Below are 25,792 nucleotides of genomic sequence, written 5' to 3'. Positions count from 1 at the left end.
TCTAAAATACTGATTGTGGTATTTTAATGTCCAGATTTTTTTTTATCACACAGCTTTTTATGAATCGAGGCCAATGCGTCTTACCAATTTTTATAATGTGCAATAATAAAATTCTAAACCTAATCTGAAGAGCTTGAAGAGGCTGATGACTCTGAGCTGGTGTGTTCTATAAATGCTGTAAGTGGCACAGAGCTGTCACTGCAGTGCGTTTTGCTATAGCTCAGCAGAATTGTTTGTGCATAGTAGTGGCAAATAATGATAAACTCCTTCTCAGGCCACAGTGCTTCCATCTCACACACTACTCTAGGATACGCGATACTCCATTACATCGGGGATACTGTAATGCTTTGTGTTTGTGCTGAGCTGTGCGGTTCCAGCTCCACTCAGCATAGGAGCTCCATAGGGTGCGATTCTAGGGAAACTGCTAATTATCCTAGAAGAATTGAATGTTTCCTGAAAGCAAATCCGTCTGTCTTGTTTTATGGAACTCCAAGTGTCTTTGTGGTTTTGAGAAATCCATACGTAATAACGAATGTAAAAGTGATGCAGCCCAGCATTAAACAGTCGTAGTGGTTTAGCCCAATTCTTTTGAGCGTTTCACTGATGATTTTGTTAATGTACTGTTTGGCTGCATGTCAACAATCCTATTTGCAAAAAGAAAAAAAAAGTTTCCATTATGACCTAAGATGGTAGAGACTTGCTTTGCTCCAGAAATGTATAACAAATGTTGTTCTGGCCTGCTGAGTTAAAAGTATCATTTCTAATTTGGTGAATCAGCCCTGCAGATATAGTTTTTATGCATGAATAAGTGAATATTATTAATTGTGCCCAGGGAAACCGGGAACGATCTGTCCTTGACCTTTTTGGCTTAGAGAGCCATAAACGCCACATATTTTAAAATGTATTTTCCTAAGAGCCATACAATATATTTCAAACTGGGACAGTGTGCATGCGCAGCAGAGGACTCACGTCCCTGTTGCCATGGTGAGGTGTATACAGTTGATCCTCCAGGCAGTGGAAGTGTCAGACGCGTCTTCAGCTTCTCTTGGGTTCCAGCAACATCAGCAATTTCCCGAGAGCCAGACAGGAAAAATACCAACTAACAGCTTGTACAATTAGTTAGCTGACTTGGGGGTTGATTCACTTTGTAGGACGAGATCCCCACACTTTGGCCCAATAGGCTGCATGTCAAGTGACAGGCAGCCTATTGGGCCAATCAAAGTGCGGGGATCTCGTCCTACAAAGTCACTGGACCTAATAGGGTCCAGAGTGGGACAGTTGGAGCAGCTGTTAATTTTGAGTAAGTTAGTAGTGCATGCTACAGCAGTAGCGTGCCTACTTTGAAAATTTTCCTTGCGCTGTCACCCTAAGCTGTGCTGCTTGAGCAGTGTAGCTTAGTGAATCAACCCCTACTGATATGTCTATGAGCCAGATGCAGCCATCAATAGAGCCACATCTGGCTCCCGAGCCATAGGTTCCCTACCCCTGCTTTAGCTAGTTGGCAATAATTACTCCAGAGTAAGAGTGTGACAGGCATCAGTCACAGTGGGACCCTGTGACAAAGGATGCAGCAGGCTAGGCCACAGTAGGACTAGATGGCAGGGGGTGCATCCGGGATCAGTCAGTGTGGCTTGATGGTAGAGGGCATAGCCAAGATCTGTCATGGTAGGGCTGGATGGCATGGATAAGTCACAGTGTATCTGGTTGGCAATGTACAGAGCCAGGATCAGTCACAGTAGGGCTAGATGGCAAAAGAGATGGCGAGATCACTCCAGGGCTGTGGAGTCAGGGCAGTTTTGGGGTACCTGGAGTGGGAGGTTTCATAAACTGAGGAAGTAGATGATTTTTTTACCCAAGTCAGTGTTGAGGAGTCGGAGCAATTTTGGGTACCTGGAGTCAGTCGGTGGTTTCCTAAACTGAGGAGTCGGATGATTTTTGTAGCAACCCCACAGCCCTAAATCACTTGCAGTGGAGCTAGATGGTATGGAGCACTGGCAGAAACAACCAGTGTAGGACTGCAGCAGTGGGCTGAATGCCAGTGGATACAACTGGGATCAGTCACAGTGGGACTCTATAGCATAGGGCATAATGAGGATCAGTTGCAGTGGGATTGAATATCAGAGGGCGTAGTGAGGATCAGTCATGATGGAACTTCATAGCACAGGGTATATTGAGGATCCATCACAGTGGGACAGGATAGTCAAGGGACTAGTGAAGATCAGTAGGATTGCATAGCTGAGGGTATAGTGAGGATCAGGCTGCATTTCCACTTGTGCGGTGCGAATCGCCGCGGTAAAAATTCGCATGTGAATTCGCATGGATGACGATGTATGCGAATTTAACCATGGCAGTGCTGGTGTGTTTTTCCATTGTTTCTATGCGAATTCGCATGAAAATTCGCATGCCCAAACCTCATGCGAATTTCCTATTAAATACATTGTATGCGATTCGCATAGCGGTATGCGGTATGCGAATTCTGATGGCTCTGCCATGCGAATTTTTTCTGCACAGAAAAACGCAAAGGAATCCTGACAAGTGGAAACAGTCCCATTCACTTGTATTGCTATGCGAATTTTCATGCGAAAAACGTATGCGAATTCGCTATAGTGGAAACGAGCCCTCAGTCACAAATGCTAACTAGGACAGCAACAATTCATAGCAAAATTAGAGATCTGCACAGTAGTCTTATTTTTTTTTTCCATCCACACCAAACTGCTACAGTGCGAAATGTGTATTTAGTAGGTAACTGCATAGTGTATGTATCATTACTGCTTTTGGTTCTGCTTTATTAAATGCCTGGTGTGTGTAACATCGCAGCGTCCGTACACAGCCAGTGTCCTTGTTACAGAGTCAGTGGTGTCACTGATGCACTTATCTTGGTGATCTGTTTAACCCTAGGAAATTATGTCGCTAATATTTTATTACTGCTGAGTGTCTTAGTTATGGCTGATGCTGTTCTCAAGCATCAAGGCTTCTGTTCTGCAGACTCCAGAAAATCTAATCTTACTGGTGTGTCTGTATATTTATACATACTCTGGCTAGGTCTCCCTCCAGCCGCTTTACAGAAGGAAGAGACGAGAATATGCTAGAGCCTTATTCTGTATTTTCCCATTTGTTCTTCCAATAATCATGCCTGGGTAGTGAAGACTTCTTAAAATTCCAACTGGCTTCTATCTTTTAAAGTGGCATTGTCAGCGACAAAATCAAATTCTATTCACCCACTGTTCTGTGTTTATTATGTAGTCTACATGCAGTCTACATTGCAAGCATTCCAATACAATATAATTATACATGTTTCTGCTTTAATGAATCTTCTCTCAGTCAGCCTGCCTCTATTCTGGTACATTGCAGAGGAGAGGGAAGCGTGTTATCTTCCCTCCCCCATTCCTGCTCCTCACTGATCGGCTAAGGGCAGTTCAGTGTGACAGGAGGCTGAGAGAGGAAATATACCTCACCCCTCTGCAGAAGCACACAGTGCAGTTTCTAGGAGGAAAAATAAGGAAATGACATCAGGATGAAAAGTGAGGAAATTACATCAGGATTGGCTTCAGTCAGAGGCAGCTAAGATGGAAAATGCCTGGAACCATTTTCTCTTCATTTACTATATAAAATTCATTGAAATTACAATACATATGTAAGTCGAACAAGTATTTATCTACTTATAGAAGTGTTTTTTCTCCCTGTGATAGTATGGCTGTACCTGCTGCTTTTTTCAACTGGCTTCTAAATGTTTTAAGAGTTTCCCCAATTGTCAGTGAAGCTGGTTAAACATTTTCTGCTTGGATAGACTGGCCCCTGAATTAAATAATAATTTGTGAAATAGATAATCTTCTGTCCACCCCTAAGAAGGGTAGAACGTGATTCGCTTACTGCTCCTCCCGTGATTGGACACTTTGTAAGAAACTATGGTGACCTCCAAGCAAGGCAGATCAGAATTGGAGACAAACCTGCACATATAAACTCTAGGTCAAGCTATAAAAGCTGCTGTTTTACAATATGATAGTGATTTGTTTATGGCAGCTGCGCACAAGTAGTTACCATTGTACAGATATCTAAGGCCCCTTTCTCACATGAATGCATCGGGGAAAGGGAAGTGCTGACACAACGCACGACACTTCTATTCCGATAGGATTTCCGCAATAATTCGCAACAAATGGATGGGGACATCAGACCATATATTAGTATTAGCCGGGTCATGTTCAAGAAAACCATACATTTTTTTTTCTGCGTTTGGAGTTTCCTTGAATTTGTTTTTTTTTTTATACTATTTAGAAAGTTAGTCAGCTGTAATTCGCCCATTGTCATAATTTACATGTGTGACTGTGCATTTACTTGTGTGACTGCATTTACTTGTGTGACTGTGCATTTACTTGTGTGACTGTGCATTTACTTGTGTGACTGTGCATTTACTTGTGTGACTGTGCATTTACTTGTGTGACTGTGCATTTACTTGTGTGACTGTGCATTCGATATGTAGCCTGTTATATTTAAACCAGGGCTGTGGAGTCGGATCAATTATGAATACCTGGAGAAGGCGTCGGAGGTTTCATAAACTGAGGCGTCTGATGATTTTTGTACTCACTCAATAACCCTGCAAGGGCTGTTGTCATCTGAGTAATTGAGTAATTTGGGGTACCTGGAATCAGTCGGCGGTTTCATAAACTGAAGAGGCCGAGTTGGTCTCAGATGATTTTTGTATCGACTCCACAGCCCAGGTTTCAACCATTCTAGCTCTAGTCCTGGTTGAAATTCCTGACCATCTGCTGATTAAATTAACATTAAAACTTTTAGGCTAAGTTCAGTGGGATGTTATAGTCGCACATTATAAACATTTATAATACCGAATAACACACTGCAGTGAGGTGTAACACGTTGCATTGAGGTACAACTTGCTGCATTAGGCTGCAGTAGTGCATGCAGTGCGTTAAACCTATCTATTGCAGATGTTACGGTGTTTGCACATGCGCACTAATGTCTGCCACAGGTGCAGAGTAAATATAATCAATAGTCATCCAGGACTTCTGAGTTTGCAATGGCGCATGCGCCATAAGCGCATACTCCATAACACAATGCGACCTTCTGTTTGCCACTGCAGTCTGCATTCTGCGAATTAGCGTTGCGTTATAGTCGCCCTTAACATCGCACCGCAATGCAATATCTAACTGTGAACTTGGCCTTACAATTTAAAGTACTTTAAAAGGCATTCTTAAAATAGTGTCAATATGTTAATTTCGATAATCTTCTTGCCACATTGCATTATAGTTAGGCTCCTGGTAGGGATTTATGTCTAGTTGGACACAACGTCTTTATTTTTTGCTTGGCGGTTTTCTTAATATAATAAAATGTTCCTCATTTGATAACTTCTAAAGAACAGAAAACTGTATAGAAAGTCTACATTACAAATATTTCCTTGTGCTCAGTGTCTTCAGAGTTGCTCTTAAAATGGCCTCTCTGTGACAATTGGTTGTAACACAGAGGAGAGCTTTAGATGAGATCTGGGCTCATGATCAGCACCAGCTAAATAGATCAGTCTAAACTATCATTCAAATTGTATTTATATGACTTGCATGAGTATAAATAGCTCGGCAGGATTTTTCTGCAAAGCACAAGTCTAATTAGGCGCCGCTCCAACAATAAGTGGTTCCCTGCATTTTTCTGAATGCTTGCGTTTGGCATTCTGCCATTGCATGCATTATCTTAAGGTGGCCACTAACAGTCCAATTTCTAGCGAAAAATCGTTCGAGCGATCAGAAATTCTCATCGGACGAAAAATCGTTCACTACACCATCAACTAACCAATCATTGCTATTCCTATCTATCACGACCACCAAGAAAATCCAAATTTTCGTTCGACGAAAATTCATTCGGGCGACATTTTTTTCACTCGTTCATAATCGATTGTGTCCTCCAATGGAGATTATTTACAACCAATCCGATCAGAATTTCTGATCGCTCGAACGATTTTTCGCTAGAAATTGGACCGTTAGTGGCAGCTTTAGAGAGAGCTGGTATTGTTATTCCCACTTACTCTGTGCAATGCCGTGCCAGCATGCATTGCTGCGGTCAAGAATGATCAATATGGGCATTTTTAAGTACTGCAACTGAGTGTCTCCCTGAAGATGATGGAAGAGAAAAGCAAGCTGGGGAAGAACCGGAAGCCATCAGGAGTCTTGCTAAAGAGGTGAATAGGTTTTCTTTCCAACAGATTTCATTTCTTTTTGTGGCAATTTTGGTAAGCGAGAAGGGCATTGAAAGTGAGGACCATTTGCTCCTTAAAGAGAATCTGTACTCTAATATTCTTACAATAAAAAGCATACCATTCTATTCATTATTTTCTCCTGTGCCCCTCTGTGCTGTTTCTGCCACTCTCTGCTGCAATCCTGGCTTGTAATTAACAGTTTTAGGCAGTGTTTACAAACAAACTAACCAGCTTCTAATAGGCTCAGCTAAGCATAGTGTGTGAGTCATTCAGAGTATGCAGGGGGCCTGCAGAGGGTGTGTATCGCTTCTACCAATCACAAGCAGCCCTGCACATTCCACACAATCAAGCTTTAGCCCGACAAACAGGACAGAGGAAAGATACATTGATTTATTACAGAGACAGTGCAGTTAGGAAAGACTGCAGTAAGCCAGAGCAGATTAAAACACGTATAGGAACTTATAGGATAGAAGAACTAAGGCTGAAAAAATTGTTACAGAGTCTCTTTAACATACATCACAGAGCGAGAGGTGGTGTTTTCAAGGATTCACTGGGGCACAAAAGAACACCAGGACCTTACGGTGCATCATGTCTGGTTCAGCTTCAAGGTTGCAACCACCATAAAAGCCTGTAAAGAGATACTCGCCTGCAGGGAAAGGGGAAGATACCCGCCTGCACTCAGGTTTCCATGTACTGTAGATCCCGGAATTGGATGGTTGCACTCCTGAGTAGTTCTTTAGGGACACCTAAAAACTATAACCTCAGAGGTGTAACAGTAAAACAAACAAACCAGTTCAGAGGCTCTGGCTTCAATAGGTAACTCTAATGCAGATCTTTAAGCAATTGACTTGGGGGCCCCCATGGTTTGCTTGCCCTAGTGAAAAGGCACGGTTTGTATACAGACCTGATGAAGCAGGCAGAGACCTGTGAAATGCATTGTCCTTGTTGGTGCTTAAATTATTATTATGTCACTCTGGTCCCTGTATTCTTCAGGAGAAGTAAGAATAAATACCTCTCCTTTTCAAACTACATAAGAGTTGCCTATTCAAGCGGGTGCCTCTGAACTAGCTTGTTTTATTAGGTCACAGATGACAGGTGACTGTCTGCATAGACAAATGGTGTGGTATATGGTTATCTGAGTACAGTCTCAGGCATTTATAGTATTGCATCACATATCTGGGTTAAGTTGGACCGCACTCAGGTTGGGCCTGTTTTCACCACCTTTATGTATATGTGCAAAACAGGCTGCGGACTATTTAAAGCTTTGTACTCATTTTAGGAGTGTGGTCAGAAGCTAAGGATCGATTGCTCCACCCTCAGGGGGCAGCAGCCTACATCTTCCATCAGTTCAGCCATGACTGATCCACTCAGCTGAGCATGTGTGTTCCTTGTGTGGAGAAGACAACTGAAGAAAGTTCCTTGCGTTAGGCTGTCTTGCTGAAGACAGCGATGATGAGCTGAGAAAGCCTAGCCTGACCCGATTGCCTTTACTCTAAGCAGAGTAGGAACATATTCTCAGGGATGAAAATGGAAAACACTATAATGCCCGTATTAAGCACCACACTAAGTAGGAAAATATAATCATTCATCATTGGACATTTCTTATAGCACTATCATGTTAAAACCAATTAAAACACAAGAAATTACCGGCTGATAATAATTATCTTGGATAATAACAGTTCCAAGTTGCTTCTCTATATAATAGAGTAGTATCTGTAATAACCATCACCTGTTGTGCTCAATAATGCTATATAGAAAGCACAAGTACATGACTATACATAGGGCTTAATTCACAAAAGAGTGCTAACTGTTAGCATGGCCGTTTTCGCGTGAATTTTCGCATTGCGCGCGATCGCAAATTTTCGCACAAAACAATAACGTTTTCGCGCGCAAACGTGCTTTTGCGCAAAACAATATCGATTTCGCGCAGAAATTCGCGTTAGCGCACGAAAACGTTATCGCAATGCGAACATTCACGCGAAAACAGCCCGTGCTAAGAGTTGGTACTCTTTTGTGAATCAAGCCCATAGTGTCAATAAAATATAAACCGTGCATAATGTAACTGAAAACTGCATATAAAATCCAATGAGCAATATTAAAGTGCCAATTGAAAGGTGCTGTGTGTGTAGTACTATGATGCCAGGAGCGCTGGTATGGGGTGCATGAAAGGTCGTACACCACCCATAGGCTGAGCAAGGAACTGGTACGAGTGGATGATGCTGGAGAGGGGGGATCCCGACGAGCTGTTCCACCGGTATCTCAGCAGTCACGCTGCTTTCTTGAGAGGGGAATGGCAATACAGTTGCCCAGTCGGAACTAGAATAGTTGATCTTTCTTGTAAATGTAGGTGCAAATATAAAGAGATGGGATTTTAGTGGCACAGTATTTAAATATTGCCATTGTGCCTCTTGTATGTCTGTCTGTAAAGAGGAAGTGCACTGTCTTCGTTATGAATATCCTGAAGCTTTCATCTGTCTAGGCCCGAAGCGCTCTTTAAGGTGCCCATACATTGCTCGATTTATCTGTAGGATTGACCATTTGATTTGATCATTTTATTGGATTTGTTGTTTTTTGTTTGTTTTAGAAATAAAAAAGGTTCACAATGATGAATGTCATGATTGTTTGTAACTAAATACACAATAATTCCTCCCTACATGTAAGGAAGAATGAGACACTCCCCTCTGTAGTAGGAAGCCTCCAGTTCAGAGGCTCACCGAATCTTCGTACAGCCCACTGTTCTAGTGCTGGGTCCCTCTAAACCTATTGAAGCTTGTCTTGTAGGTTTCTTGTGGCCACACTTCCTTCATGCATGGGAGGCTTTGTTCTAATGGGCATGAGCCTTATGGATGCACTCGTCATAGTTGAAGCAGGAGAGGGTCCTGTGCAGAAATGGTGGTCTCCAGTGGTTTACAACGGCTTCCTTTTACTTTAAGGACCACTCAGTTTAAATGACACATTTAGATTTGGGGCAAAACTAGATTTGGCCAAACCCTTTTTCACTAAGCTGAGCTATTGAGAAGCTATTGGACTGCTGGAACAGGTATCAGATTGTTCCGCAAGTCTGACTAGGAATAGTAAAATGTAGTGACCATCATCTGATGTGTGTATGTAACTTCCTATAGATATCTGTGGTACTAGGCTTCACCCAGGTCTGCTTAAAGGTTTGTCACTTGCAGACAGAGGCTGTTTTGTAACGATTGTGTGGGATTCGGGAAATTATTACCAAATATAAGAAGAGATCATTCAGCAAAATAGAAGGCGCTTCTGTTCTCCGGCAATCATGGCGCATTGTCTTATTCATGTGCAGTAAATCAGCTTCCAATTCACTGCTTGCTGTGTGGCTGGGTCTGAATAAAGATGCTCATGAATTAGAATCTAGTTCAGGATACAATTAAAAAAGAAAGAAGAAAAGTTACCCAATGAGATTGGCTGAAGGGTTAAGCACAGCCAGCTATTCAACATACTGCAGTCAAATAAGGAGTGTATTTTTCTTTTAGTGGTGTGTTTTGTACCTTAAAGGTATCCAAGCACCTATTTATCAAAATATATAAATGTAACTTTTGCCATGGGTGGAGGAAGGCATTGCTTACAGTGCCTTCAGGGGCTGCTCTCTTGCCCCCCATCTTTATGTTGGCAAAAAGAAGAAAACCGAGAGCCCAATAGTGTAATATGTATTGGAAAGAGAAGGTAATTGAAACGTAAGTATTATACTTACAAACCAGGGTTACCACAAAGGCAACCACTGTCGATGCAGGTGAGATTAGACCTGTCCCCACTCAGGATTAAGATGGGGCTCTTTGTGGATAGGAGGAAAAGAGGGTGTACCACCCTTACACCAGGGGTGGATAATAGGCTTTGTAAAGGTACAGAGGCGCCAATAGGATAAAACACGCTAAAATTGTTTAAAACGTTCAGGAGGCGGTGGTGGACCAGCCACTCCAAACAGACACAATGCTGCCGATTTAAGGTAATAATAATTTATTCACATACTCCTCGAGACACTGGCAACGCGTTTCACGGGCGCAATCCCGCTTCATCAGGCAACAAATGGAGTATCACACAGCTAGGAGTCCAATCTACGTTTGGCACAACGTAGATTGGACTCCTAGCTGTGTGATACTCCATTTGTTGCCTGATGAAGCGGGATTGCGCCTGTGAAACGCGTTGCCAGTGTCTCGGAGTATGTGAATAAATTATTATTACCTTAATCGGCAGCATTGTGTCTGTTTGGAGTGGCTGGTCCACCACCACCTCCCGATTGTTTTAAACAATTTTAGCGTGTTTTATCCTATTGGTGCCTCTGTGCACCTTTACAAAATCTTTATGTTGGCATCCATCTTTTCCAGGGTGACCTGCAGGTTGCAGATTGAAGCTCCTGGTGGTATGGTTTGTCCACGACTGCTGCATTGCATGCTGGGCATTTACCAAATCTGATGGAGGAGATCGCAATCAATTGGCGCTCATGGGTGGCAGAGGGGATGCAGTACTGCTTGGCAGGCACGCAATTCAGTCGGCCATCTGAAAGAGTCCTTAGAGGGTTTGAAAGTCTTTTCCCCCAATTAGACGGGGAAGATTTGCGTTTCAATATCTTTGATCACCACTTTTCTCCTCTACAGAGAAGTGAGGACCACCTGGTCATCTTTATATGTTGTCTTCTTTACACGCAAACCCTTTATTGTACAGTAACAGGTGTAGTCTTCTGGTATGGCAACTCCTCAGCTCCTCTCGTTAAGAACATGGTCTATCTTAATGTTATGGTTTCCGTAAGAATTCCTGACATTCTGGTCATCAACTGCATTAAAATCTTGGGAAATGTGCTACCTGATTGCTTCTTATACTTTCTTCAGATCTGTTAGCTGCACCTTTTATGCTATGAAGCGCCCATTCAACCAGATCATAAACCACCAAGCAGCCCTGACTGTTAATATATGGCAGGCTTAGTCCACATTCTGACGCTACCGTCTCTGTGTACTATCAGCAAAAAATGTAGCACGCACACGCACACACACACACCCACACACACTATTCTTTTTTTCAGCTTTGTTATTGGCTGACAGCTGTGGAACCCAACATGATTCCATGGGTCAGGGACGTAACTAGAAATCACTGGCCCCCCTTGCAAACCTTGCTTTCTGCACAGGTAAAATGAGAAACAATGTTATTCCATTGGCTAGTGCACACTTGAATGTGTTTTCCCCATGCAGATAAACAGACAGCAGTGAAGCACTGCACACATTTTCTCTTCTAATTACATTAGCTTCTGTGATAAAACCTGCATATTTCCACACATACAGACCCTCATGGTGTGCTGAAAACGCATACAGAAAACTGATAATGAGTGTGCTCCAAACCTCAGCTTATTACACTCGCTCTGTCCACCTCTGATGGAGCAGAACTGGCTCTGCAGACTTTTCCAGCATTACTACAGGACACAGCACTTGGGGAAGGGTAGAGAGGCTGGGTGCTGTTCACAAGACCCTGCTGCACACTGAACAGGGACTGTCTAGAAATCTTTGTCTACAAAACTTTGTATGATTCCTTATCAGTGGCTGAGCAGATCATTAGAACAATTGTGCAGAGGGCAGAAAGTTTTTTTTCTCTCTGTGCCCCAAGTTGTTAGTCTCTCAGGATAGGAAAAATAAATTTCTCCCCCTACAGGGCCCCCTGTAGCTTCTGGGACCCCCTGCGGCTGCATCCCTTGCAGGGTCTATTGTTACGCCCCTGCCACGGGTTTTGCATTTTTGGGAGGCTTTTCTGTTCACCACAGTTGTAAAGAGTGGTTATTTAAGTTATCGTAGCCTTTTTATGATCTCAAAACTATTCTGGCCTTTCTCTGACCGCAATCAATAAGGTATTTCAGTCTATAGAACAGTTTATTGTGAATGTTTTTTGCACGATTTCCCTGAAGGTTGGCAGTTATGGAACTACTTATACTGGCCTGTCTTGCGCCATAAATCAAGCCACGGATCACAGAGATCACAATTTTGTCCCATTTTGATGTTTGAAGGGAGGATTACCTGAAGCTCCTGACCTGTATCTGATTAGATACCATCATTGTATGAATAAGCAGGTGTATATGCTAAATGAGTTGCAGTAATCATTTGGCTCGCTTTTCTGTTGTTTGCTTATCGAGCCTGATTAGTGACTTGGGCATAGACGGGCCACAGTGGATCTTTGTCCATCGATTAGAGCTGACGTGCAGAGCACAGATATGTAATGAATTGTGTTACACACAGTGTGAGAGTTGGATATGCAGGAAGAAGCATGATGTTGTGAGAGAGCAGCCACATCTACATTAGCATGGTGAAAACTTGTGCCTGCTGCTGTTGAACTCCCTGGCGGCAGTGGCGTTTGATACCATTCCCCCTCCGAGTCATTGCAACTTGGAGGGAGGTGTAATTTGAGGTCCACCAGCCGCTGGATTATTACTCTTACGCTCCCAGCACAGCATACGATTGCTGCTATGGGATGCCTGCTTCGCTAACTCCATTGGGGTGCCACGTCCGACTGTGCTGCTGCTCAATTGCTTATCAGTGCCATGCATGGCTATAGGGATTCTGGTGCACGCTGCGGGAAACTGCAGTATGTTGTCCAGAATCGCACTGCATTGTGGTTCGGATAGCAAGCCATTGCCCGAATAGGCAGCGTTTCCCTGTCCTACTCGCCTGTGGGGAAACACTGCAGTTTCGGAAGGGTTTCGGCCCTAGTGGAAACGGGCCCTTACTTAAACACACAGCCCTGCGTTGCTGATCCCATTCAAAACTGGTTACCAAAGATTTAAGGTTAATTCAGGAGATTGATGGTAGCATTTTGGATGACTAATTAGTTATCTGTACTTGCACAGTACAAAGTACAGTCATCTAATGCCTGGTACACACAAACGATTTCCCATCAGATGGACTGGCCGAATCAATAATTTCTTTGCTCCCAGTCTAGAGCGGGATCAATATGCATATCAGTACTGAAAAAATCATCCCTGTTCTCGGTCGGTATCAGATTGGATGGGTGGCAAATTGATTGGACTGGTTAATTTGACGGAGAATTGCTTTGTGTGTTCTTGATATAAAATGCCATTGCTTTTGGGAAAGGACAAGAGGGGACCAGATACTCCATTACTCAGATACTCCCCAATCTACAATGTCTGGCAGTCTGTGCAGAGTTTACTTTTCTGCATGAAACAGGAAAGAAGTGAAACATTTTTAGATTGTGAGATTAACATTTAGATGACAGTAGTGTATGCTAATCATTGTGTAATTATGTGAGCTGCAGTCACTACGGGGGTGATGGCATGCAGGTGCGGCCGTACATTAGGATGCCGGTGGCACATACTGAAAATTCTGGCTACAACCTTCCTGGTGACAGATGATTGGTGAAGCTTATTTGTCACCACTGAAAACTCAACTCCCTGGTTACAGCTAGATTTGTATCCATGCCTGGGTAATCCAGCCCTCAGTTTTCTGGCTCTGTCCAATTAGAGCCCCATCAATCCTCTAAAGCCCTTTTCTACTGTCAATCCTGCCCATTGCTGCTATTATCTCCAGCCTTCTGCCCAATGCTAGACTCTTTCCAAGCCTTCTCTTACCCCATCCAAATGTTCAGCTTTTCAAACTGTTTTCATTTGGAAAACGAGACACCTGTGGCCTGTTTTACAAATGGCATACACTGTACAAGATTAACTGGATCTGGTTAAAGCAGCAGGGACAGCAATACTATCCCAGGAAAAAAACACATAAGTAGATAAATACTTGTTCTACTTAACCACTTAATCAACCAGTACAGTATATTTACGTCATCTGTGGGCTCTTCCAAGCCACAACCACGTCGATATACGTTTTGTAGTGGTGGCATCCCTGTGCATGGTCGGGCACGCTCCCGGCACTTTAAGCTGCATTACTAATTGGTCTAAGGGAAAATAAGTCCCTTTAACCAATTAGTGGCCCCCCAGCAGATGAACGATCACCGCTGTAGCAAACAGCGGTGATCCTTCATCTCACCCCCTCCTGGCAGAGATCTGTTTAAAAAAGCATGTCCAGCAAGCCTGGCTCACCTCTCCTTTATCCAGCGATGATCCTGCAGCGGCAGCCTCTGTATTCAGCTTCACAGGCACCTCCGTACTGCCCCGTACACTAGTCCCGGCTTGATGACGTCATTAAGCCGGGACTCGTGTAGGGGGCAGAACAGAGGAGGCTGTGAAGCTGAATACAGAGGCTGCCGCTGCAGGATCATCGCTGGATAAAGGAGAGGTGAGCCAGGCTTGCTGGACATGCTTATTTTTTTTTTTTTTTTTACAGATCTCTGCAAGGAGGGGGAGGCTGCCTAATAGGGGAGGGGGGAGGGGTCGGGGCTTCTAATGTACAGTCCTGGGGGGGGGATCCTAATTATGGGGGCACATATGGCTAGCCATACACCAGGGGGACCATAAAAGTTAGCTCTCTCCAGTTTAAACTGTGAGATGAGCTAACACAAGGGGCACATCTGGCTAGCTATTCTTTGGAGGAGGGGGGCTAATAGCAGGGTCACATCTGGCTATATATACATAGGCGGGGGCTGACCTAATACCAGGGGCACATCTGGCTATATACTGGGGGGGGGGCTGATTCCAGGGGCACATCTGGCTATATATACTGGGAGAGCCTAATACCAGGGGACACATCTGACTATACTGGGGGGGGCGGATATTGGGGGACACATCTGGCTATACTGGGGGGTTGATACTGGGGACACATCTGGCTATCTACCTTGGGGGGGCTAATACTGGTGGCATGTTTTTATATACGGTAGCACTTTTTTATTTTTAAACTAGAATTGGTAAAACTGAGTAATAATGCATTTTTTTATTTTCCCCTCTTTTTTTCCTACTAAAATGTATAGAAAACAACATTTTTCATGGGACAAAATACCCCCCAATGAAAGTCTAATTTGTCCTGAAAATAATATCTAGATCATTTAGGTGTCATGAGTGAGGATAAAGTAATGGCCGATTAACCTCCTTGCCGGGGTAACTTACGCAGGAGGATTTCTCAGGCCCCGCTGGGCCGATTTGCATATTTTTTTTTTATTGCACGCAGCTAGCACTTTGCTAGCTGCGTGCATATTACGATCGCCGCTACCCGCCGCGCCGCCCCCCCCCCCCCTCCAGGCCCCTTGCGCAGCCTGGCCAATCGGTGCCAGGCAGCGCTTAGGGGTAGATAGGGATTCCCTCTGACATCCCGACATCTATGACGTCTGTGACGTCATCCCGCCCCATCGCCATGGCGACCGGGGAAGCCCAGCAGGAAATCCCGTACTGAACGGGATTTCCTGCTTACTCTGATCGCCGGAGGCGATCGGAGTGGGTGGGGGGATGCCGCTGCTCAGCGGCTATCATGTAGCGAGCCCTGGGCTCGCTACATGATTTTAAAAAAAAATGTGCTGCGCCGCCCCCTTGCCGTCAGAATTGGAACGGCAAGGGGGTTAAATAGGGACATGGCTAAAACGTCAAAACCGCTCTGGTCCATAAGGGGAAAACAAGGTCTGAATGCGAAGTGGTTAAAGCAAGTCTGAAGTGAGTTTAAAAATAAAAAAACAGATAATCACTAAGGAGAAGGAAGGCTCTGGGTCCTATAGAGCTTTCCAGTTCTCATCCTGGCCGCCTCGTTCCCCGCAGGCTCCTTCGTTTGAATCTCCCACTGCAGGAGCCTTCAGCAGTCTTCGGCAGCACTTGGGCTTCCGAAGACCGGCAGATCTGTACTGCAGATGCGCAAGTGCTCAAGAGAGGGCGCTTGCGCAGTACGAAGCGGCCCATCTACTAAAGCCCCAGTGCTTACGGAGACTGCCAAAGCCTACCCAGTGCGGAAGAGAACGGTCGTGGACTGCTAACTGGAGAGCCTGCAGGGGAACGCGGAGATCAGGAGGAGAACAGGAAGGCTCTATACAGGAACCAGAGCCTTCCCTCTCCTTTTTATTTTTAAAATTCACTTCAGACTCCCTTTAAAGAGGGTCTGAAGCGAGAATAAATCTCGCTTCAGACCTCATAGATAGCAGGGGCATGTGTGCCCCTGCTAAAACGCCGATATCCCGCGGCTTAACGGGGTCCCTTCACCCCCAAACCCACCCCCGCAAGCGTTGGTTGCAAACTTGGTCGTGAGTTTGCTCTTCCTGGAGGCAGGTCTAACGGCTGCAGCCCTGCCTCCAGTCGTGTCTATCAGCGGCGCATCGCCGCCTCTCCCCCGCCCCTCTCAGTGAAGGAAGACTGAGAGGGGCGGGGCGGAGATACGCACTGACAGACGCGCGTGGGGCAGGGCTGCGGCGGTTAGCCCTGCCCCAACCAGGAAGAGATCCTCCACTGCACCGAGGGGATTTGGGGGTGAAGGGACCCCCGTTAAGCCGGGGGACAGCGGCGTTTTAGCAGGGGCACACATGCCCCTGCTATCTATGAGGTCTGAAGTGAGATTTATTCTCGCTTCAGACTCTCTTTAAATAACACATTTTGATTTCAGTGAATTTTATATAGTAAATATAGAGAAAACTGTTCTAGGCATTTTCATTTTTCTCAGCCTCAGACTGAAGACAATCCTAATGTCATTTCCTCCTTACACTTTTTTTCTTTTCTTTCTCCTAAAAACTGCTCTGTCATATCTAGCTCGCTTTGTAAACACATGTGAGCACAGCATAGATCATATTTCAAAAGCTCCTGCAGAGGGGTGAGGTGCATTTCTCTTCTTAGCCTAGTGTTACACTGAACTGCACTCAGTCAGTCAATGGCGAACCAGAATGTGGGAGGAGAGATAACAAGCTTCCTTCCCCCTGGCAATGTACCAAATAGAGCCTGGCTGCCTGAGATGATTTAATACAGCAGAAACCTTTATGATTATATTGTAATGCAATGCAGGGTCAGGTTGTAGACTGCATAATAAACACAGAGCAGTGGGTAAATGGAGTTTGGTTGTATGGTTGACAATCCTGATTTAATGGTTGACTTGTAGGGATGAGTTTACTCCTTACAAATTTAAGCAGCACCCCTAGCTTTTGATTCAGATGATGCACTACAAAGCTCTTTGACCATCTATGCCCCACATTTCCTTCAAGAGCCTGATCAATAGAAAAAGAGCATGATAATAGGTAGATCTTGGAGTCAGTCATAAACAGAAAGTTTGCATGACATGTAAATTTACATCATGTGGGAAGTAAAAGCAGTGCGTAACAAATCACAGCTGCTAGCAGCCTATCAATTACCTCACAGCTGAGTCACACCACTGTCGACTAATTGATCGGCTGCTAGCAGCTTTGATTTCTTAGCTTTCATGTACTGTGACAGAGATTTGTATGTTAGGCAGATTCTCTGTTCATCCTTGCTTTGATCATGCCATTACTGTTTAAGGACAACTTGTTCTGATAGAAAAATGGATGCATGCATGAATTATTTTCTTCTGGAGGTAGAGGATGCTGGCCTGGTAGGCGTCGGCAGGTCGAAGTGGTGTTACCATGGAAACGGCCGCTCGAGTTCCATGTCAGTTCACGGAGGATGTCTCCGTGAACAGGCTGCGAGCCTCCGATCGCGGCTCGCAGGCTAAATGTAAACACGCGGGGAAGAAATCCCAGCTGTTCACATCATACAGCGATGCTGCGCAGCAGCGCCGTAAAGGAGATCGGCGATCCCCGGCCTCTGATTGGCCGGGGATCGCCGGCACCTGATAGGCGGCAGCCTGTCAGAGGCGGCGCAGGACGGAAGGAGGGAAGGGGAAGGAGGCGGAAAATCGCTGCGGAGGGGGGCTTTGAGGAGCCCCCCCGGCCGAACGAAAATAGACGGCGGTGATCAGACACCCCCCCCCCCCCCCAGCAGGACATCCCCCTAGTGGGGAAAGTCTGGTCGCCCTGGCTGCCTGCTGATCTGTGCTGTGGGCTGGAGAGCCCACACAGCACAGATCTGCGCAAACAAGCCCGGTCCTTAAGTGGTTAAAGAAAAACTGAAGTGATCGGAATATGAAAGTATGCCATTTGCTTGGAGGTTGTGCAGGTGCTCTGAATTTAAATATTTGAGTGACTGAGCTAGGATTATTTAGATAAGCAGATCCAACTCTCTGCATTCTTGTTCCACTACTGGGGCCTGCAGAGCAGCTGGCCATTCATGAAAGGATATCAAGGTGACAGCATCTTTAGCCAGGCTAGATTTTCTAAACGTCATCAGCCACATAGTTCACCTATTTTTCTCTCTACATTGTAGAACAGCCTTGTTAGAACTTAGACCATGGACCACACAAACCATGCACTCTACAAAATCCTTAAAGACCTTTAAGTGGACCTCCAGAGTAAATACTAAAAATAAATACTAAAATCCGGCAGTCAGCAAGTAAAACCGTTCTATTTACCCAAAGTCCCTGCATCACCCGACTTCCGGCACCTAATAAGGCAAGCTACTTACTGTAGTAAATAGCTTGGCGTTCTTCCCCGGGGAAAAAGAGGAGGCGGTGCCGGAAGTCGGGTGATACAGGGACTTTGGGATGGCATCACGTGAGAAGGCTTCTCGGGTCCAACTCACCAGCGGCATACTAACGTACTCAAAAATTAGATATTTAACTCAGTAGAAAGAGCTTGTTGAATAAGTCTCTTGTGGCCATGTTGCTGCCACGTATGAGCACATATGTACTGGGCATGGTTAACCAGGACTCAACCTACTTGCCAGCTCAACAAAAGAGCACAAATCACAATCAATACAATGGTGAAGATTAGCTTCTTGACTTGGCTGCTTGTGGGTTCTGCTGTGCTAAAAGACTGGGTTCCATGGCTCCCCCAAGGTTAATATACTTTCAATTACTGTATTTTAACATTTTAATACATAGTTCATGGTATGTATATAGAGTAGGGTATAGTACTGCATTAGCTAGGCCTATGTTTACCATTGAGTCTCGAGCAACCAGAAAGCACACTTATCTTGTATCATCTGATCCTTGTTGGTAACGGATTACCGAGAGTCTTCTGTATCTGAGTTTTAGAAGTTAGTGAGAAATTATCCCCCATGGCACCACTCAGACATGACCGGTAGTGCCACAGATAGCATTAACAACATGGCAGCAATGTCAACTCTTCTGCATATCAAAATACACCAGAGTATTTACTGGTAGTGGATAGAGATGATACATTTATTCTATAAAAGATTGACATAAGGATAAATATATTTTACGTCTGGGCAGGTGTTTGATTTTTAAGTCTCTGATTGGCTGGTCTGAATCCTGTGACCAGGTATCACTTTTGCTTTCTAATTTAGCCTACACAGAAAACAAAAGTGAAACTCGATCACTTGATCACAACCAAAGGCTAGCAGATCATTCTCCATGATGGTTCCGACTACAACTGCTTTTCTAAGTGCCAGTGATTTGTAAAGCTGTTGCTAATGTAATGCTTTGGGTGATTATTTATTTTAAGGGCTCATTCACACCTAAGCGGGAATCGTGTGATTCCCGCTAATCGCTAAAGCGCTAGCGGTTTTTTAACAACGCTAGTGCTATTCTAGTCTATGGCAGTGTTCACACTTAAGCGATTAGCGATAATCGCAAACGTGTTACATGCAGCATTTTCCGGCGATTTTGGAGCGATTGGCATTAGCATATATAGAAACTAATCGCGATCGCTCCAAAAATACGAATTTGTACAGTGATTCTTCCCGCGTTAAATCTCAGAAAAATTACTCATGAAAAACACTACCGCAAATCGCTAGAGGTTAGTGATTTTAGGTGTGAACGAGATCTAAATCACATCACTCAAGTGAGAACACACACAGCATTATATTAGCAAGAGCTTTTTAAATCGCTGGTGCTGAGAAAAGTGCTGCTAGTGGGCCTGAGGCTGAGGAACAAAGAAGTTCTTCACAGTAGCCTAGCTTTGGGTTAGATCAGTCTTTCTCAACCTTTTTACCTTGGAGGAACCCTGTAAATAACTTTTGGATCTCAAGGAACCCCTGCAAACAATTTTTTTGGTCTCGAGGAACCCCTACATTTATTTTTCAGGAGGCATGCTCTTTAAAAGTAGGTTAGGCTGTTAATTTCACTATCTCCTATTACACTGCCACTCATTATACTGTCTCCTGGCCCCCCAATTTAGTGCTTCTTGTTACAGTACCACCTATTATAGTGTGCTCTATTATACTTCCCCCACGATGGGGTAAAATGCCAAGGAACCCCTGCAGAGTCCTCAAGGAACCCTGGGGTTCCAGGGAACCCTGGTTGAGAAAGCCTGGGTTAGATAAACATCTTCCCCCATCCCCACCGCACTTCCCCACTGCCAAGTAAAATTGCTTTGCTTAGAGCCCCATCTACACGATACGATTCTTTGTACGATTCGATTACGATTCTATTTACGATCCGATTAAATCCAACATGCCCGATCGGGATTCGATTCAATTTGATTTGCCATTGTTTTGCAATGGCAAATCAAATTGAATCAAATCGAATCCCGATCGGACATGTTGGATTTAATCGGATCGTAAATAGAATCGTAATTAAATCGTATAAAGAATCGTATCGTGTAGATTGGGCTTTAGACTATGGTCATGCTGATATCAGCTGTACAGTACAGATTTAGTTGGTACAGTACTACCTCCAATGACTTTTCCAGCTTTGTATGTTGACGCATGTGCTACAGAGTTGCATAGTGCCAGTAATACCATTGTCCTTCTGCTCCACCAACCCTCTATCAAGTCTTGGAAAGGCCAGCTAATCAGAAAAGGAGGAGGCGCTTACAAACAGAAGATCCTGTTAGCTGCCTGGCCAGACTGTGACCCAGCTGACGTTGTCGCTGGGACTTTTCATGGACCATGTTACCCCTATTCCTGTTTACTGTTTGAAACTGGAGATTTGGGTGTGTAAGTATTGTTTGAAGTAAGCATATATTAAATCTTGTCTTAAATAAAAAAAAAATCTTAGCTGGTTGCTGACTAAAAATGTAAAGGCAATTTTTAATAATGTTTAGTTCCAAAATGGATTGTGTGACACCAATATGTTACATGAATGTTTCAGAGAACATTTTCGGTGAATGCTTAGCTTGGTGTAGGAGTTGGACTTATGCAGGAAATGCCTGGAGACTTGATGTGCTGTGATTGAGCTTGGAGGAAGGTATGTGTTGGTCAAAGCGTACTTATTTGTCATTTCCAAATATTAAAGGGGCTTCCCAACAATCTACTTGTCCCCCTATTTCAAAAAATGTTCTTCAGCACTCCCAGACACCCACTTAAATGTTTGGACTTTATACATCCCACCACCTCATGGGTGCCACAAACTCCTCCACCACAGGAGAAATGAGAATTCTGTTTTCTCCCACCAATTCTAGGCTGCAGGTTTGCTAAATCAAGAGCAAGCTATTTTCACCTATGTAAAGTGGGTCATAACAAGGGTGAACTCTGTGCGTTGTGAAGGGGGGGTATATCAGTGCTTTATGGCTAAAATGTGTCTTTCAGTGCCAAAACACATTCTGAGGAATTATTTGCTGCTGTTTAGCTGTAATAGGAACCTAGCAGAGAAGTGTGGATGCGGTAGTGTGTACTGTCATACAGAATACTATGCAGAAAGCCCATGAAGGCAGAGATAATAGTCCACCCCACAAACGCCCCCTCCAGCAGCAGTATTTAAAAAAAAAAAATTCTGCTGCAGGCTAAGTGTAACTAGTGATGTCACTTCTGGCATATTATGAACTGAACATTGAGTGTGTAGGAGAGATTTTGCAGAGTTCAACACACCTTCCCTATAGGCTCTATATCTGTGAGAACACACCTATATATTTTTTTTTCTGTCTTTATATAACCAACTTCTGTGGCCCGTGCCTATCCCGAAAATCTCATCTCTTCTCTCTACAACACTAATTGTAACCTCCCTCCTCCCACTTGACCACTGATTCCCCAATTTTACAACAGGTAATAAGAGGCGCCCAGAGGTATATAAAATTAAGTTTAAAACTATGAAAAAAGGCAAAAATAAGAGGTGGCTTACCTCGATAATGACAACCCTGATATAGCAATGAGTTATTATGCACTGGCAACGCGTTTTGCGGGTCTGAGCCCACTTCGTTGGGTGAATTGTAGTGCCACAGGAAGCTGTTAAGCTGAACAATTGGCAATATTACCACTGTTAACATAGTGCCCAGACTTCATCCTTTCCCTTCTAAGTACCAAGCACTAGTGCCCAATCCAATTTACCTCCTCGTCTACTGTTGACACTAAGGCTGGTTTCACAGTGGGACGTTGCGTTTTAGGGGACGTTATGGTCGCATAACGTGCCCCTAACGCAACGCCTGGTGGTGTTGGAGCAGGACGCTACCAAGAGCCGCGTTACAAGCAGCTCTTGGTGCGCCTGCTCTGTCGGAGGCACTGCGGAGACCACGTGAGCGGAGCTCTCCGCATCACGTGGTCCCGCCAGCCAATCCGCGGCCGCTCCAGAATGTAAACACTGCAAGTGCAGTGAATAATAAGTAGGCATGTGCCTGGCTACGTAGCGGCCTCTCCCCGCCTCATCTCCACCCATAAAATGAAAAAAACAACCCCTACTGAGCATGTGCAAACCGCCTAACGCGGCTTAGCCGCGTGTAAAGTACGCAATGTGGTCACTGTGAACAGCCCATTGATTTTTCATTGCTGTGCGTTGGGGTGCGTTACAGGCTGCTCTAACGTGCGCCTGTAACGTCCCACTGTGAAACCAGCCTGAGGGTCTGTTTCCATTACATACGGAAATCTCATCCAGAAAAAAACCTGCCGACCATGTTGCTTTTTTTTTTTTTTTTTAAGACGTCGCATTTGCCAACAATAATAGTACTTCCTTCTTTGTAAAAATCGCAGCAAGTGTTGCGATTGCGCGTGTGAATTTGCATTACAAATTACATACATGCATATGCAATTTTGCATCTGATAATTTACATGCGGTTCACATGCTTCAAGTGGAATTGTAGCCTAACCTAATAGTTTTACCTAATCAACAATCCTAAATTATCCCTTACCTAACAAACCATATAAACATGCCATTACCCCAAACACTATTTCTCTTTCCTTATACCAACTATGGCCTAGTGCACACCAGAGCGGTTCGGCTGCGTTTTGCTATCCGCTTGCGGATGTGAAAACGCTTGGGTAATGTATTTCAATGGGCTGGTGCACACCAGAGCGGGAGGCGTTTTGCAGAAACGCATACTCCCGGGGTGAGGCATTTTTTGGATTGTTGATGCGTTTCTGCCTCAATGTTAAGTATAGGAAAACCGCAAACCGCTCTGAAAAACGCTCATTCAGAGTGGTTTTGCCGTCGTTTTTGTTACAGAAGCTGTCCAGTAACAGCTTTACTGTAACAATATATGAAATCTACTACACCAAAACCGCTACACAAAACCGCAAAACGCTAGCTGAAACGCTACAGAAAAAGAAGAAAAAGCGTTTCAAAATCTGCTAGCATTTTGCGGATCTGCTAGCGGTTTTTGGTGTGCACCAGGCCTAACTGTGTGTCCAGATATCAAACCCTGAATTCAACTCATTAGTTCTGTGCTTTTGGTACTTTTGGGGAAACAGCCTAGAATGGGCATAGGACACAATTTGGATTCATAAACCTTTTTCTCAATAGTTTTTCCCATGCTAATATCCATTATAGAGCAGCTTAATAGCCAGCCCACCTTCCCCCTCCCTGTCCATTGTCCTTTAGAAGAAAGTGGACACTATTTATTCATCTGTCACCAGGCTTGGTTTGCAGAAGGGTCAGAGCTCAGTGGTTGACAGAAACCATGCTGTCGAATTCCACATTTTTCGGTTGGAGTTTGCAGAAGTTTGGCAGCATTCAACAAGACAAGACACAGAACATTTATATTGCGCATTTCTCCTGGCAGACTCAAAGTGCCAGAGCTGCAGCCACTAGGGCACACTCTACAGGCAGTAGCAGTGTTAGGAAGTCTTGGCTAAGGTCTCCTTACTGAATAGGTGCTGGCTTACTGAACAGGAAGAGCCGAGATACAAACCCTGGTTTCCTACGTCAGAGGCAGAACCCTTAACCAGTACACTATCCAGCCACTCAGCACATTCTCTCGATTCACCATCTCCTTGCTCCATGCCCCAGGAGATGATGCCCACTCAAATCAAAAGATTGAAAAGCATGAAAATCAGCATGCGTTTAAATGTCAATAGCTGGGTTAGCGCTCCTCCTCTATGTGACAGTTACAGAAAGGTTTGGGGCCTTAAATTCTTACAGGAAGTGGGTAGGACTGAGCAAACGTTTTTCTACGTACTTCTACAATGCTTAGGTGGGTTTTGGGTGATCTATTGGAACTGATTTAATTCATACAAGAGCCATTATTTCAGAAGTCCCCTTATCCTAGAGAAGGTACTTAAAATTCTACCCGTGGCTTACATTTTGCAAAATTATGTTTATTTATGTCTGTAACAAAGAGATGGGTCCTCTTGAGTGTCACTTTGGCTGTCTATTTCGAGCAAGTCTGTATAAATCAGACAGGCAGTTTCTGTTTCTTTTGTCCAAAGTAATAAAGCAGAAATGCGTTTTATTGAAGTCTGAGGTCACATTGTGATGTACATACATGGGGAGGCTTCTTGGAATATTACTTTGTGATGGAACAGTGTGTTATGCGGCTCGTTTTATTAAGTTCTGTACATTACAGCCATTTACCTGCCTTTGTGCCTAGCATTGGCCTGCTATGTGCTATGTATTTTTTCTTCTTGTCTTTATTCTCACTGCACTAGCTGTCATCTGAATTTTCCACCAGCCTCTTGTTAATATTACCGTGTTATGACTGCGCGTCCTGTGACATGTCACCCTCGGAGAAGACGTTTGTCCGTCACTTGCCTGTGATTGCCTCTTCGGAGTATTGCGGGAGACTGTACACAATTAGGGTTGATTTGCGCTGCGACCAAATAAGTATAAATCAAAGATTGACACTTAAAGTGGTTTCAGAGCACTTACGCAGTAGCCATTAATCCATATTTATAAAGCCTCTTAACCTGTAACACTGATGGACCCAGCTTCCTGTAATCTGAGCTGCTCCATTCAGGCACTTGGTTTAATGGGGTGTCCACCACAATTAATAATGTATGCAAAGCTACTCTATGGTTATTGAAGAGCAGCAGCCCTGGGAATTGGACTGTACTGGAAATGGTTATTGTCTGAATTATTGGAACCTCAATTGGAAGGCATTACCTACTTGTTTTTGTGATGCTCCCTTTCTATATAATTGTCATTTTCCACCGCCATAAACCACGTTTGTGTCCTCTTCTTTACCACATGTATTGATTGCCTGCTTATGATATGAGTTGCTTGGCCTTTGTAAGCTGTGATCATTAATGAAATGTATTTTCTTTTTTTTGCTACAGAATTATCCATGAAGATGGCTTCTCAGGTGAAGATGTCAAACAATACAAGCCTGTGGTTTATAGCAACACTATCCAGTCCTTGGCAGCCATTGTCCGCGCCATGGACACTCTGGGCATCGAGTACGGGGACAAGGAAAGAAGGGTGAGTCCTAATCTCCTCTCTCTCTCTGTGTAGCTTGTAATAAACGCCCTCCCTGATAAGTACATAACTCTTTTTTTGCTACTTCCCATTGGGTAATATGCAAGCCACACCCGATGATCAGGTATCCCAGCAA

The 25,792-nt window shown here is 44.2% G+C and overlaps 1 protein-coding gene across 2 annotated transcripts in view; it reads left to right on the top strand.

Moving 5' to 3' along the window:
• Window positions 1-25,792, top strand: part of GNAO1 (G protein subunit alpha o1) — a 384,990-nt gene that overhangs the window by 135,935 nt on the left and 223,263 nt on the right. For both annotated transcript variants that reach the window (XM_068260490.1, XM_068260492.1), the window contains exon 3: window positions 25,518-25,659. In XM_068260490.1, the coding sequence (XP_068116591.1) occupies window positions 25,518-25,659 (142 nt within the window). The remainder of the gene's footprint in view (window positions 1-25,517; window positions 25,660-25,792) is intronic.

The sequence above is a fragment of the Hyperolius riggenbachi genome, chromosome 11 (assembly GCF_040937935.1).
Source record: "Hyperolius riggenbachi isolate aHypRig1 chromosome 11, aHypRig1.pri, whole genome shotgun sequence".
Lineage (NCBI taxonomy): Eukaryota > Metazoa > Chordata > Amphibia > Anura > Hyperoliidae > Hyperolius > Hyperolius riggenbachi.
Note: the sequence above shows the minus strand (reverse complement) of the source record. Positions and strands in the feature narration are given on the sequence as shown.